At 39.7% G+C, this 16,785-nt stretch overlaps 1 protein-coding gene and 1 non-coding gene across 3 annotated transcripts in view; one reads left to right on the top strand and one right to left on the bottom strand.

Annotated features, from left to right (window-relative positions):
* Positions 1 to 16,785, bottom strand: part of Lrp6 (LDL receptor related protein 6) — a 120,265-nt gene that overhangs the window by 54,017 nt on the left and 49,463 nt on the right. For both annotated transcript variants that reach the window (XM_020161196.2, XM_074076033.1), the window contains exons 3-5: positions 14,031 to 14,228; positions 3,572 to 3,768; positions 1,583 to 1,714 (exon numbers count right to left, since the gene is read on the bottom strand). In XM_020161196.2, coding sequence (XP_020016785.2) covers positions 1,583 to 1,714; positions 3,572 to 3,768; positions 14,031 to 14,228 — 527 coding nt within the window. The remainder of the gene's footprint in view (positions 1 to 1,582; positions 1,715 to 3,571; positions 3,769 to 14,030; positions 14,229 to 16,785) is intronic.
* Positions 284 to 476, top strand: LOC141424355 (U2 spliceosomal RNA). Its single transcript, XR_012449303.1, has one exon. It is a non-coding gene; the product is annotated as a U2 spliceosomal RNA (small nuclear RNA).

The raw sequence follows: 16,785 nt of genomic DNA, 5'->3' as shown, positions 1-16,785 counted from the left end.
AAAATTATCCAAAAGAAAATAGTGGAATATAAATTTCAGGTGTCAGTAGGGACTTACAGTTGCAAAAACTGTAAGAAGGAGCGGCCTCTCAACACCAGCTGCGTGACTCCAGGGCTGATCCTAAACAAGGTCTAAACTGGAGAAAAGTGTGCCAAAAATGACAGCAAGTCACGGACTAGGAGTAACTCTGCACACCCACTGCCCTGCTGACTGCCAGCAGGATCAGCTCAGACGCTGCAAACCAAGGGTTCATAGAGCTGATTATTTAAGCACAATAATCCAGATCGCTTCTCAGCTTTTTGGATAAGATCAAGTGTAGTACCTGTTCTTATCAGTTTAATATCTGATATGTCCTCTATCCAAGGGCAAAAAAAATCCAATGGATTTTTGGAACAGGGAGCTGGAATAGGAGCTTGCTTCGTCCACTGCACACATCAACCTGGTACTATAGTATCTCCAGGAGTGGTGCACCCCTCCAGGGGACTTAGAAAAAAAGGCACAGCAATCCAAACAGAAGAGATAACTCAAGGCCACTACTCACCAAATGTACCCCTGCAATTCAAAACTAGGTAAGCATGTACATTTGCACAGCTAGGAAAGAGAAGGTAAATCTCCACTGCTAAAAAATCTTGTGGGTTTTAAAGTCAGACTGCATTTTTTAAACAAAAAAGCAACATTACAAAAGCCTTTTGTCTGAACTGAAACCAAATTATTGTTTGCCATGGAAACCATCTTGCAAGAGCCAGCCAACTTCACCTTTGACTAGGAGGATAATTCATCAATGCCAAGTCGTAACAAACATCCTGTACACAGACTCGATTCCATGTCTCTGACTCCCCGACCTCCTTGCAGGAACTCTCCAACACACTGAAATGAAAACTTCTGCTTTTCAGCTTAAGATGAAGAAGCCACTGCTAAATGCGATTTTCTTACCAGGTTTTTCTGGTTGCTAGAGAACCAGGTGGTGATCCACAGGGAAGAATGAAGACTACCATTCAATAAGAAGAGAGAGGACTGCTGCTCCCCCAGGCCAGAAATCCCTGAAATGTCCAAGAGCAGTGCACCTCTCTTGGACATGTCCTCTCTCCACAGGGAATTGGGAGTGAGGAGGAGAGGCAAACTGTGGTAGTAAGTACAGAAAGAAGGTGCTCTGAACAGTACAATATGGAATATTTTCTCCTTCTGAAAGCACTTCTCTGCCATTAAAAAGCAACCGAAAATATTTTTCAATCACTTGTTAGAAAATATTCCCACCCAGTGACGCCTTCTGGTAAATACATAGTAACTATTGTTCCCTCTGTAGTGGTTCTTTATTTGTGTTTTTAAAGACATAATCCTCATTTCACAGGAATCAGTTGTGGTATGTATGACTAGAAATCTGATAGAGAACAGAAGTAGTACTTGCTTTTTTTTCAAAACTAGCAAGCTACTGAAGATACCATGGCGCACTGCTTGGATGTAAGTGGTTAGTCCCCCAAAGCACCGAGAGCTCTAGTGCTTACACTGTTACAGAGAAATGAAGAAAAACATAAGGGATGGCAATCCTGTCTTACAATGTGTTCTCCTGGACAGCATCTCTTACCATCTTTGCAGGTTCTTCCATTCTCCAGGAGTCTGACCCCAGTTGGGCAAGCACACTGATAGAAAGGCTTGTGTGGAGACATCAAACACAAATGGGAACAGCCACCATTATCAATTCCACATGGATTTGTAGCTGTCAAATATAAATCACACTGATTAATACCAATGATTATGGATGACCTCCCCCACTCTGGATACGCAAAGGTTAACAACTGTAACATGAGCGACTGTGATACACCAAAATTATCACCAAATGTCATCCAGGTGCTTGACTAGCAAACCACCTGCAAGGAAAGGAACTAATGAGTAAGAATTTACTTAGAATTCTGTATCCTCAGAGGAAAGAGCAAAAAGTGAAGCAGGAGATCCTTGGGCTAAAAAGCTTACAATCTTATCAGTAAGTTAAAATTAAGAAGCAGTAAAACTAAAAGAAAACAAAACTATGAACCTTGATGCTACTTTGCACATTACAGACAGCAAGTGAATATAAGGCCCACTGAGAACAAAAGCACTGAAGTTGAAAGAAGTGAAGACAGACTTCGTGGAGTATGCAGCACATAACAGGAAGCTTGAAGGACAAAAAGGACAGGACATCCAAGCACAGTAAAGCCACAAAAACACAAGCCTAGAGGCCATACACTGGGTAACACAGTAAGAGGAAAAGGATAACTGGAGGCAGGTCCCGCTGAGGCACCAGCGCTGGATGAGCATAAAGAATGGGGCACGCTGTGGTGGGGGGACACTGAAAGCCAAGAAAAGGAATTAGAATGTTGAAAAGTCACACCTTGGAAAGATTAACATGAAAAAAACAAGGAGAATGGATTAACAAAGGAAAACTGAAAAGCAGAAAGCTGGGCATGATGGCACACGCCTATAATCCAGCACTTAGGAGGCTGAGACAGAAGGATCCAGAGTTTGAGACCAGCCTGGGCTACACAGTGAGATCCTGTCTCAAAGGAACAAAACAAATGCAGAGAAAATGAATTGCAAATTTTGTAGAAACTATGGAAATTGATACATTCAAGTAATACAGAAAAAAAATCAACATAAGATGGACCATGAAAACATGGACATAAAAGAGAGTAGAAAGGTAAGTGCAAACTTAAAGGGGAGGGGCCTCCTGAGGGCTAGCTGAGAGAATGAAAGGTCCTGAGAGACCAAACAATTTCTTTTTTACAAAAGAATAACACATACATTTTCAAATGTTTTTATGGGCTCATGGTCATCAGGTTCCAATATAACACATTCAGTATTTGATTATCTCCCCCCAAGTGGAAAGAACTAAAAAGCAACACATGATTTAAAAATTCCTCATTTTTGGCTATGGAACATAATCTGAAATACACTCAGACACATGCTAGACATTTATTTACACACAAGTGCCAAACACTTAACATTCTCATATTTCTTTTAAACCCAACTTCATTCCTCTCTTACAAGAGGACATTGTCAGCAGACACAGCCCAAGTCATTGTAAAGGGTAACCAAAAATAAAAGCACAACTTAAAAGAACAGAGGACAGGAGGTATGCGCAGAAATGTTTAAGCCAGTGTTTTATTTAGCAAACTTAAGTTTAACAGAGGTTAAAGGAAGTGTTTCAGAAACACATTCACATGAGCACACTCACACACTCAGGGAAGCAACATAAACCAGAAATGTACTTGTCCATGATGAACTATGGAAGTGAGCACTGAAAGTGTAGTCTTTGTATTTGTGTGTAAGCTTCAAGCAGAAACTAGCTCCACTTTAATTTATGTCTCTTCTCTACCCCTTCCAAATAGGGTGGCCAGTATGGAGTGACAGGTGTCCGGGTGGCTGTAATTGGTTTAGGCTATCTAATCTGAGTTATGTTTTGATGGGTTTTTTTCTCTTTTATTTCCTTCTATGGCCTTTGGACATGTCCTTCCTCCTCCCAACCATCACTAAAGCCAGACATCAGACCGCTACAGAACTGTTCCAACTTGCAATTTGAAAGATCAAGATCACTTACCATTTGGCTGCCTCTGCTGGCTGAAGGCATGTATATCCATGGGAGAGAAGATGTTAGCGTGGATTTCACGCAGCCCCTCGCCAGTGTGCTTGTTGCAAGCCAAGATGGAGTGCGTGTTCCAGTCAGTCCAGTACAAAGTGTCCTCAAATAATGTCAGGGCAAAAGGATGTGGAAGGGAACCTTTAACCACTGCCTGCCTGTTAGAAAGAAACAAAGAAAAACTCAAAGTCAGTTTTAAATTTTCTTCCTTGTCAAACATCATCACTAACATTACGAATGCTCTTGATGTGGCTGAGGGCATGGCTCAAGTGGCCACACACCTGCCCAGCAAGTACAAGACCCAGTACTGACCCCGCCACTTGCAAAAGCTCTTAATCTACATTAACACATATAAATCCCAAGGAAAACATATCTTTAGGTCAAATATATCTATGAAAAAAAATTCCCATGATAGACCCAAACTTGGCAGCAGGCCTCAAGTTCACAAGTCACCTCCCCGACTGCCAGTTCTGGACTCACATAAGCCCTCTCATCAGAAGAAGGGTGAGCACTGAGGAAAGTTCTCAGGTGTGGTCAGCACTGGTAAGTGGATTTTAATGAGCAGTCGGCTCATCCTTCTGCTATGAAAGAATGAAGACTCAGCAGTTTTTTTAATCACTCCTGGTGTTAGGAGCTCTGAGTGAAAACAGACATCATGCCAACAAGGCACTCAGCAGAGCTCCCCTCAAACCTTGGCTTCCCCAGCAGTGACACCTCAGCTGCCCTACTGCTATCCTGTTACTTACCCTCAACTGAGGCAGCCAAAAGGAAGGCCTGCCTCTGGCAGGGAATGTTCATGAGAAAAGCAGACCAGAATTTTCCCAAGCAATGCATACTATAAACAAGGAGATAGAGACAGTACTCAACACACTACTCAAGGCACAGAATTTTGCAGTGTCACAGAACAACATAATTAGTGAATGTTCTAGAATGAACAAATCATGTTTTGAGTCAAAATAATATTCAAGAAAATAAATGCTTTGATATTTCCATAAACTCAAGTTTTCCAACAGCACAAGCCTAGAAAGAGGGAGGGAGGCAGAGAAGGAAAACACAAGCTACTCAGAAGAACAGGGAATCCCATCACTCATCTTAAGGAAGATGATTCAGTTTTTAGGTTCCTAAGGTTACTTGATCTTTAACATCTAACAGATCTCAAGGACATTAAATTCAAGAGTAATCACACACCTTTGTGTCATAAATTTGGGCCAGATTTATAAAATGTTGAACACAAGATTAGCATGACTAATTTTTATTTTTGAACCTCACCTACTCTGTCAACCTATGTCACCACCTTTCTCCTTTCATTTGCCTTACTTTCTCTTCCCTAGCAATTACTTTTCTTTATCATTTTCCAAAAAGTACTATCATAATATTTCCTCAAGTGCTTTCTTGCACTTTTCCAAAGGACGGTTTTAATAAATTAAAGTACAACTGTATTTATATGAGTGGTATCACAGTTAAGTCTGATTTTAAGTAGGTCTATATATTTTACAGTCTTCCAAAGTTCGGTATGATAAAACAGAACAGGGTTCTGAGATGTCAAGACAAGTAGTACAAATGAACAATAAAGAACAGAAGAAACTAAGTTACTTGGCATATCAGCCAGCCTAAAAAATTACAAATTACATAACCAAGTCTTTATACAGCTTTGAAATGAAAAAAAGTCTTTTAAAGTCCTTTTGTATTTCTTTATATAAAAAGTTAAGAATTCACTCTCCTGAACTAAACACAAGAAAGCAAAACAGATGGCAAAAGCAAAATTTCTCCCTAAAGTACAATGTATTTCTGTATTGACTGAAAGCACAGGATGAGAAGCCAGAGCGAGCTGAGTCTAAATCCCCCGTGACACTTCCTACTGACATCATTTCTGCAACATTCATTCCTCATTTGTACATGAAAGACAGAACTCTACCCTGGTGAGTCACTGTAAGGATCACATGGGTAAGACATGCAAACAGCACTCCTGGCACTAGGCTCTGTACTCACTGACACTTCACAAATGAGTATTCAAATTTAGGGTACGTATAATCAGTATTTAATATGTCTGATATAAGGGTAAGATTTTATGATCTGAACATTTCATGTAGTGATTTTTAAATAAATGTTTTAAAGACAACTCATTAAATTCAGTAAATATACTCACATTCAGCAAGTTAAATGTCATTTCCTTCCCCATAATCTCCTCCCCAGTAAGACAAGCTATTTTCCTTCTTCTGTGCTCTCCTAACAGTGGATTACTTTATAACTGCTTATTAAACAACAATTGAAAACTTTCCCGAGAGCAGGGATTTTGGCTATTTATATTCCCAAAATCTCATGAAGTATGTAAAAATGAGGTGGACTTATTAAACACTTAGTGAATGCCTGATTAAGTTAAATGTTTTAGATAAAAAACTTGTTACTAACAGAACTGAACAAAAAGTAGAGCTAAGAAGACTGTTGGTCATGGGTCATTTGCTATTTGTGCAGCCACTAATAACGGTTTCTGGAGGTGCAAACTGTACCATCTGTCTTGAGCCCCCTCTCTTTGGATGGACTATCAAGCAGGCCTTATTCCTGGATCCCCGAAGAAAACACAAGTTGCTTCCAGGAGCTGTTGATCCTGCTGCTGAGAATATGAGTGGTAGCAGGTGACATCAATGCCCAGTTCCTCAGTGGTGTACCACAGCAGCAACTGAAGCCAAGAAGTGGATGTCAGCTGTGGAGCCCAAGGACGGACAGATGCCCACTGATGCCCACTGATGCCCGCTGATGTGTGCTTTGGGGCCAGTGGCTTCTGAGCATCACGTCTGGCACATTCTGCAGCTTACTAATGCAACTCACCAAGCATACGAGCTCTCAGCTCCTTTCGGATTCCAGGAGCCTTGCAGCAGCTTCTTCAAGTTCTGAACCAAAGAACCTCCCTTTACAAAACACCTTCCTCCACCTACTTATTTGCTTTCTGCTTCCAGGCATCTCCCAGAAAAACTGCCCCACCTTAGAACTGCCACCTGTGTGGGGAATAAATCTTTCTATAACCCTAAGACGTGCGTGTCATGCATTCTAACACCTTAACCTACCCTTGGAAGGGCATTTCCCCACATCACAGTGGGGTTGTTACAATACCTCAAAAGATACTTGGCAGTTTCAAAAATCTTCTGCAGGAGGCAGAAAAACCAAGGCTCCTGGATCACATTCACAACTTGGATTTGTGAAAACATACAAACCCAAGACACAAAAGAGCTATAGAAACTACCAACAGCCCAAAAACCCAATAGGTATCACCACCTCTGCAGAAGGAATCGGAAACAACTGGGCACATGGTGAATGCAAGGTCAGAAGAAAAGAAGACAAGACTGAGAAACAGCAGTGTCCAGGAGGAAGGGGCTATGTCTCTAGCCCGCTGGTACGTATGATGAGTGGTTAGCACACCACTGGGAACAGTCAAATGGTCTCCCTGGCACCCATCCACATAAGCCTTGAACTAAGGAGAAATCACTAGGGTAGAGTGACAAGTGAGGATGATAGACACAAAGGAAACATTGAGGGAAAGGGGGAAAACAGAGAGCAAGGAAATTCCAAAAAGCCAGCTGCCATTTTTTAAAAACACACACACAATGAGAGCTCTGTGACGAGTTATGGTGTGATGAACTCTGTGTTATTCTACTTGTTCAAGAAAACCATCTCAGGCCAGGTGCAGTGGGCCATGCTTATAATCCCAGCATATGGGAGGTTGAGGCAGGAGGATCATAGTAAGATTGTCTCAAAACAAAACAAAAAGAAAAAAAAAACGAAACGGGAGGGGAAGACAGGAGTCAGAGTCACATGAAATTAATAAATAATTACAGTAAATCCTATTAAAATGTTAGCATTAAAAACTTAAGAGAATGACATCCCTACAGACCAAAAACTATGCCAGAAAGATACAGAAATAGAACAAATCAAATTAGTAACCTATTTCAAAGCACAAACCCTCAGGAAGAAATGAAGAGAACCAGAAACAGAAAATATGTAAGTTAATACAAAAACCACTATAAATAATGGATTTTTTTTTTACCTCTTAAAAACAAGTATTGGTTGTAAGAGAAGTATAATGCAAATGAAAATAATATCATAAAGGAGAGGAGAGGAAATAGAGCTATTTATTCTAGATAAAATTTCTGTATTTCACAGGAATTAAGTTAGTATTACCATGAAGCAGACTTAGAGCAAAATACATTCTGCAATCCCTCAAATAATCACTTAAAAACCCCAAACTATACTTTATAAAGATCAACAAAATCATTAAGATGATTTGAATAGAGAGCATACAATACAAAAACAGAAACAAAGGACACAGGAATAAAATGACATAAGCTCTTAAAAAATGAAATATCAGATGTAAAGTCAACCATATCATTGATTACATCAAATGTGAATAAGCACTTCAATCAAAGGCAGAGGTTGTTAAAACTAAATAAAACAAAGCAAAATCCAAGAAACATGCTTTAGACACAAATTCATGAAAAGAAAGTAGTAGGTTACAGCAAGTGGTAACTGTAACTGCATGTTGCAGCACTACCAGAGAAAAGAGACTACACAAAGTAAAAATGAAGTGGTACCAGAGGTTCAGAAGCACATGCTGTAAGAAAGGGGCAAAGCATCAGGAAGATACAATTATAAACACACACATAAAAAGAGCCCCAAACACAAACTGTAATCACAGCTACTACAGAGGGAGATCATGGTTTGAGCCCACCCCAAGTCCCTATGTGAGAAATAAACTAAAAGAAAAATGGCAGGGGAGTGGCTCAAGTGGTAGAGTGCTCGCCTAGCACAAGGTCCTAAGTCCAAACCCCAGTATTGCCCAAAAAAGACCCAAAACAAACCAATAAAACCTGACAGAATTGAAGGAGGAAAACACAGTTTAATATAGCAGTTAGATGAGAGATCTAACACCCTATTCTCATTAAAAAATAGTCACCTTAACTTAGCATTTACAGAACACTCCATCCAACAGAAGAAACATTTTTCTCAAGAATACATGGACTTTCTCCAGAATAAAACACATGCCAGTCTACAGAATTAATTTTAAAATCACTGGGGGTGTGGCTCTGTGATAGAGGGCTTGACTAGCATTTATGAGGACCTGGGTTTGATCCCCAGCACCACCAAACAACAAAAACAAAACACACACACACATGTTTTTCTGATGCTTGAAGGAGAGGTGCCCCAGCAGCACTCAGGAAGCTGAGGAAGGAGGACCATGAGTTCAAGTCCAGCCTGGGCTACATAATGAGACCCTGTGCCGAAAAAACGAAAAGAAAAAAAACTGAAATCATACAAAGTGCATTCCCTCACAACAACAGAAGTCATTAATAAATCAATGAATGGAAACTTGGGGAATCAAATTCCTTTCTAAATTCTATCTTTTCTAAATCTTCCTCGATTTCATGTAAACAAATTAAGAGGACAAAGAAGAAACCACAAGAAAAAAAATTAGCCAGGCACCAGTGGCTCACGCCTGCAATCCTACCTACTCAGGAGGATCACGGTTCAAAACCAGCCCAGGCAAATAGTTCTCGAGAACCTGTCTTGAAAAACCCTATCACAAAAAATTGGACTAGTGGAGTGTAGGCCCTGAGTTCAAGCCCCACTGCCGCATAAATAAATAAATAAATAAGCAAGCAAGCAAGCAAATAAATAAAAAATAAAATTAGAAAAGAAAATATTGAGCTAAAAGAAAAAATATAAAACATTAAAAGCTTATGAACTGCTGCCAAAGTAGTAATCAGGGTAAATTTATAAAATACAAATGGCTGTACTAGAAGGCAAATCAATCTCCTTTCAACCTGCATTAGAAACTAGGAAAAAGAAGCATAAATTAAATTGAAAGGAAGCACAGAAGAAAATAACAGTATCAGGGTAGAGATCAAGACAATACAGAAAAACAACAGAAAAAAAAATCAATGAAATAAAAAATTGGTTCTTTGGAAAAATCAACATTGATGACCCCTTACCTACACAGACCCCCCCCCAAAAAAAGGTAAAAAGCAAATTGTGAAAAATGAATAAAGTCACAAATGAATGAGAATCATCAACCTTACAGAAACGAAGGATTATAAAGAGATACCATGAACAACTTTATGCTAGCAAATTAAACAATTTAAATGAAATGGAAGCAAGTTACCTTATCACAATGAAATGTATGTATGATAACATGTTAATGTTAATGTATGATAACTCAAAAGTAAAATAAACATTTTAAAAAAGAAATATATGACCAAAAATGATTTAAGAACAGAAAATCTAAGTAGATCTTTAACAAAGAAATTGAGTCAATAATTTCAAATCATCCCAAGAAGAAATATCCAGGCCTAGATGGCTTCACTTGTGAATTTGACTGAATACTTATAAAAGAAATAGTGTCACTTGATGACACATACTTCCAAAAAGCAGAGAAAGAAGAAACACCTCTCACTCACTCTTAAGAGTCAGTACTACATTAATAACAAAAGCCACAAGATACCACAAGAAAAATAAGCACAAATCAGTATAGCTCATGAATAAATAAACATAAAAATCCTCGACAGAACATTAGCAAACCGAATCTGACAACATCTAAAAAGAATCATAAAGTATGACCAAGTGGAATTTATCCTAGAAATACAATCTTGGTTTAACAACTGAATACCAATTAGTGCAATTTACCATGTTTATAAAATAAAGACTAAAACCAAACAATCATTTCCATGGGTGCAAAAAACAATACTAGACAAAAATCTAATAACCATCCAGGCTATACACACCCACATACCCAAAACAGAAGGGAACTTCCTCAACCTGATGGAAGTCCTTTACCAAAACAATATACAGCTAATAGCATCTGAATTTGACAAAAAGAATACTTTCCCCCAAAGACTGGGAACAAGGAATGACGTCTTCTATTCACATTGTATCAGAGGATCCCACCAATGCAATCAAGCAAGAAAAGGAGCGTCCAGATTCAAAAAAGGGAGAAGTAAAGCTGCCATTATTCCCAGAAGACGTGATTCTGTATATAAAATACACATACAAAACATTTCTTTTGGTGGTACTGGGGTTTGAATTCAGGGCTTCATGCTTGCTGGGCAGGTGCTCTACCATACCACTTTGAGCCCTGAAAAGAAAATGTTAGTTTCCCACACCTAACAAATTCAACAAGATTATAGGACAAAAGACACTTAAGCAACAACAAAACAGTGCCCTTCTATGTACTAAGAATGAAAAATTAATCTGAAGTTGTATCTTTTTGCTATAAAAACAGCGAGGCCCTGGTTTTGATCTCTAGCACCACAAAAATAAAATGATTATATATAAATTTAAATTATTATTTTGACTGTATTCACTTCAACCAATATTAAAATAGAACGCTTGAATAGTATCTTAAATGTCTAACCATGCCTCATATGTGGGCAGGCCAAGCTATACTGTGTTCACAGGATTATAAACAGGGCAGACAGGAGTGAAATGAGTAAGAATCTGCCTGAGAAGCAAGACAGAGGCACAAGGGGGCCTAAAACTATTAGCAAATCCTGATAGGGGTTCTTTTTCCCAAAGTTACTATTTTTCTGATTACAAAAGGAATACGTGTATTCTCACTATAAAAATTTGGAAACAGGCAAATACAAGGTCTATTTTTCTAGTCCTTTTATTATGTATGTGTGTAAACATATACAAATACAAGCAATTCTCAATTACCAAGGAATGGAAAAACTGTTTTCTGTTTTTAAAACAGGTAAGGTCTGACAGAAAATGACTACCCAATGAGATTTAGAGTAACTGGTTCCTACCCCTGAATGAGAGTACTCAGCAGGACAGAAGGAAGAGCTGAGTCACAAGAAAAATGAACAGACCTAGTTAAAGCCAAGCCTAAGGAGCCTTGAAGGCTGCTTGTCTCCGCTGACAACTTCCTTCTGTCTGCAAGTGGTCTTCCTTTAGTTCTCCGAGCATCTGGAAGGATCTGGAAGGTCTCTTTCAGGGACAGTTTCTGCAGATTTACTTTTTCCTTTCCATCTACTTGTGTTAAAAAGGCCTTTTCTGTTTATTCAATTCTTGTGTCCCTGCTAGTTTTGTTGTTGTTGCTGTTTTCTTTCTTCCTGTAAAGACTTCTATTTATAACTCTTTCCTGAGCTTTATCATCTCATTTTGGGACTTTTCTGTTTATATTTTCCTTTCACTTCTGGTACATGTTAAAGCAGAGGTCTAATCTCTTCATGTTTTTGGGGGGTGCTTTGTATGTAAGGATTCTGCTTCTCATTCTTTTTTTCTTTCCAATAATCTTAAGTAGGATTTCATCTTAATACCTCAGTTCTATGTGAAATTAGTTTTTCTGAGCTTTTAGAAGAAAGTGGTGTATCTAAGGTACCTTCCTGACTTCACAGCACCCATTCTTCTGGGGTTTCCATGTAATGTCCAAAAATATAACAAGTTGGTTTTTGGGAACTCCTAGCTGTTCCCCTCTTCATCTGTCTATGAAACACCTTTCTCCTTCCTCTGTTTCTCCCTATTCCACTGTCCCTGCTCCACGCAATTCTGAATGTGCCATCCTACACAATTTTGTCTTCTGCTCAGTTGGTGCTCTGTCCTGGACAGGAACTCCAGCGTGACCATCTGCAGCTTCATTGAGGTTAGACTGCTCCAGCTTCTTCTGTCCTTACCATGACACACTACGCTAGCTGGATGCTGGAGTGGACAACCATTCACCCTCCCACACTTGGCTGCCATGCTCACCACGCACACATACGCAGCAAAGGTTCCTCTGGTGCTCCTGCTTCCGAGTCCTGAGCCCTCCATCAGCACTGCGGCTGACTTCCACATGGCCATGATCCTATGCAGGACGGGCCGCCCCGGTCTGCTCTTTGATTTTGAATGTCTGAGCTTAAGTTTTATGGGCAAATTTTTGTCATCTGGTTTTAGATTTGTTATTGAGTTCCTGTCAGTTTTAGTTAAAAATCTATGACATAGCAATATCCAAATTCCTAGAATCCCTCCCAAAGCCAGATTGGAAGTTGAAACACATCAATCATGTTATACATGCAGCATACATGTACATCTTAAAACACTTTCTTAAAATTATTCTTAAGCTAGCTTTTTTAAAACAAGGCACAATATCTCAGTAAGAGGTCTGCTTTATTAAATTCTTTAAATGTTTCATAATTCAGAGAACTTACAAATGTTTACACTTAGAAAAATCCTTCAACTACCTAAGACTCTAATCTGATGGGATCTTGGGATAAGTCCACCAAAACCCACATAACCAAGCACAAGACTGTGACTGTAAACTGTCTCTGTGAACCTAATGTGCTCTAGAGGAAGCTCCATGTGTCTGCAGCAGACTCTGCCTTCCTTAGTGCTGGGATGGACGAGACAAGTCGAGGCATTCTCCTTGGCCAGGCTCAGCACCTCAGCCCAAGCTCACTGACAGCGCTACTGCATGTCCATCTATAAAGTTTTATGAAACGCAGCCATCCTCATTCTGTGTTACCTATCTCAGCTGCTCTCAAACTACAAGAGGTAGCAGAGGTTAAGTAGCTGAAGCAGAAATTATAAGCCCCACAAGATCTAAAATATCATGAACATTCATTAAAAAAAAAATCAAAAGTTGGCCAATCGCTGCACTGTGGATTGGATGTGGTTTGTCCTCACCCAAGCTCATGCCCCAGCATCGAGAGGGTTAGGTTGTAGGAGGTGTGCGGCTTCCATTCTTCATGAAGGGATTAACACAATTCCCAGGAGAATGGATTAGTTATTGTAGAAGCATCTGGCTCCTTGTCCCCTTCTCTCTGAGGCCCACTTCTGCCTCACCTGCTCTTCCTTCCACATTATGATGCAGCAATAAAGTCCTCACCTGATACAGCCATCTAATCTTGACCTTCTCAGCCTTCAGAACCATGAGCCAAAACAAATTTCTTTCTTTTATAAGTTATTCCATCTTAGGTATTCTGCTATCACAAAAGAAAACCAACTGCAACACCCTGTTCTAGTACAGAGGTTTACCAAGCAGGCTTCAAAGCCATACCTGGGGACTCCGTCGGTCATTTTGGGTGGGAACTCGTGTTGAATGTCCAGTACACTACAGGATTTTAGCGTACTTGGACTCCAAGAATTAACATGCTAGTAGCACTCCTAGTCCTGACTAACCAGAACTGCCCTCACATTTCCAACCAGTCTGGGAAAAAGAGAAGGTAGTCTTCCTGGTTGGAAACCACTAAAGAACTAAGTTAGCTCAGAACAACAAAGGAGAAGATACTATTATAAACACTACCATGATGAATGAGAAACTTAGTTACTTTTAAAAGACCAAACTAAGTCTCCTCTTCTCCTCCCCTTTCCACACTTATTTAAAATTTACTAATTTCTTCTTAAGAAAACTGGGCCTTATAGTTTGATTAACATATCAAGTCAAGGACAATCTTACCTATTTGTGCCATCCAGGTTTGATTTATGGATGAAATTCAGTTTTGCATCTGCCCAATAAAGCTTCTGTTCCTCGTAATCCAAAGTCAGTCCATTTGGCCAGTAAATTTCAGTGTTTATTATAACGAAGCGACTTGAACCATCCATTCCAGCGCGTTCTATCTTTGGCACTTCTCCCCAGTCTGTCCAGTACATGAACCTAAAAATCATTTAAAAAAATTAAAGCTATGCCATAAACAGATCAAAAAATATTTTGTAATGATCACAATTAGATAGTGTTCTTGGAACATTAAACCTGAAACCCCTAGAAATTTGTTTTTGAAATTTTAGTATCTTCTATTTGCCAACTATCATGGCAATATACATGATTCAGACAAGCATTATCAAGGATGGAAAAAACCACTGGATCAAAGTTTATTAGAAAAAAGAATATTCACACTCAATAAATCTCCACCCCACAGATCAGTTATTAACAACAAAGAAGAAAATGATAACTTTAGAAAAAAATAAACCTGGTGCACACTATCGTGAACAAGTTATTGGTTAACATCATCGGTAAGAGGCTAAACGAGGCTGGGTAAAGTGGCTCATAACCTGTAATCCCAACTACCGAGGAGGCATGGATTGGGAGGATCACAGTGAGTCCAGCCCAGGGAAAAGTTAGCAAGACCACATCTCAACCAATAAGCTGAATGTGGCAGTGCGTATCCATCATGCCAGCTATTTGGGAGGCATAAGTAGGGGGACCACTGCCCAAGGCCAGCCTGGGCAAAAAGTGCAAGGACCTACCTGAAAAATAACTAAAACAAAACAAAAAGGCCAAAGGGGAGTGGTAGGGGTTTATTCAAGTAGTAGAGTGTCTGCCTAGCAAGCTCAAGGCGGAGTTCAAACCCCAGTACCGCCAGAAACATAAGTAAATAAAATAATAAAAGGCTAACCTAACACAATAAAACCCCTTAACGCGATGCATGTCTCTCCTGTGCTGTTCCTGCCAAAAACACCTCACCCGAACATGAGAGACAGACTGGCTCAAAATGAGGGATATTCTAGAAAACTAGTGGCCTCTGACATACCAATGTCATGAAAGTCAAAGAAAGGCTGAGGAATCGATCCAAACTAGAAAAGAAGAAAGAAACCTGATGAGGTAGAAGAAAATTCCAGAAAGACACTGGGGGAAAAGAACAGTTGACGGAGCAGCAAATCAAGTAGTAGCACTGTCTGAATGTGAACATTCCTAATTTTGGGACTTGTACCGTGGTTAGGATATGAGTTCACTGCACTACTTTTGCTTTTGTTGATATGTTTGAAATTTTTCAAAATAAAACATGAAAATTCTAATAGTCTCATTACAAAAGAAAAAAATTTTTTCCTTGGTAGGTAAGGGAAAACTCTTAGTGTGTTCTACTTCAATTAAAAGCACATTAAAGGGCTGGAGCTGTGGCTCAAGTGTTAGAGCGCCTGCCTAGCAAGTGTGAAGCCCTGAGTTCAAACCCCAGTACTGCCAAAAGAAAAAAATCAACCAAGAGCATAGGCTACTATCTATCTCAGTGATGCTGGTTGCAGCAGGCAACAGAATGCAGAGCGGCCAGAAATTCCTTAGGAAAGGTCTAGAAGAGAGACAGTCAGACAGCCTTGTTGAGCAGCCTCCCCCTTGGTGTGCATGTGCAGGATGCTCTCCTCAAGAGACACTGTCGAGCTAAGCATGCTCTGGCTGATAGCAGACACTTCAAACTGCAAGCTTTCAAACCTTCTCTAACACACACACAGACCCAAAGGAAAAATGGGAAACATTTGCTGGCTACGGTCTTCAAGAACGATCTCAATCACTTGCTGACCACTAAGACACCCTGGTGCAGAGGCAATTGCTAAAAAATTAGGCATAAAAGTATTTTAAAAGAAGTAAAAGAGTTAAGTAGTGACTTCAGAGGCAGCACTGCGACAGGGAGACACAGAAGAGAGTAGTTAGTCCAAGCAAGGAGCCAAACAAACAGCAAAATAACAACAGCAAAGAGCTTAGGGAGAGGCCAGACTCCACATTTGCTGTGACCATTACTTAAAACTTCCAGTTTTCACCAGGTATGCAGACATATGCCTCCAATACCAATACTTGGGAAATGGAGGTGGGAGGATTGTGGGTTCGAGGCCAGCCAGGACTACACAGCAAAATCCTATCTCAAAACAAACAAAAAATCAATCCCCCAATTTACAGCAGAATTTTCCGAAACATCCAAAGAAACAGAAAGTATGACCCAAATATGGGCATAGTAGACAAAGACTTCAAAGTCAAGTCACTACTGTAAATATCAAAGAACTGAAGGAAAGAGTTTTAACAGTTAAAGGGAAGGATGGTCATAATGACTGACCAAACAGAGAACATCAATAGTGACACAAACTGCCAAAAAAAAAAAAAAAATCTAACAAAAATTCTTGAATTGAAAAATAAAAACAAGCCAGGTACCTTGTGGTTCAAGCCTGTAAATCCTAGCTACTCTCAGGAGGCAGAGATTAGGAGGACCATGGTTCAGAGAAATAGTTTGCAAGACCCTAAATCCTCTGAAAATTCTAACACTCTTTTTACAATGTGAATAAACACAGGTAACAAAACAGAAGGGCAAAGGAGAGCAATCGCAAGGCTATCTCAACTGTCCCAGCAAGAGATTACACATGGAATCAGTGGTGGCAAGAATGAGGGACGGAAGAAGAGAGAGTTGAATGGTATTTGGGAAGGAAAAGCTGGAAGGACTTGGTGGTGAGAG

The sequence above is a fragment of the Castor canadensis genome, chromosome 6, assembly GCF_047511655.1.
Source record: "Castor canadensis chromosome 6, mCasCan1.hap1v2, whole genome shotgun sequence".
Classification (NCBI taxonomy): domain Eukaryota; kingdom Metazoa; phylum Chordata; class Mammalia; order Rodentia; family Castoridae; genus Castor; species Castor canadensis.
This window is presented reverse-complemented; position numbering and strand designations above follow the sequence as displayed.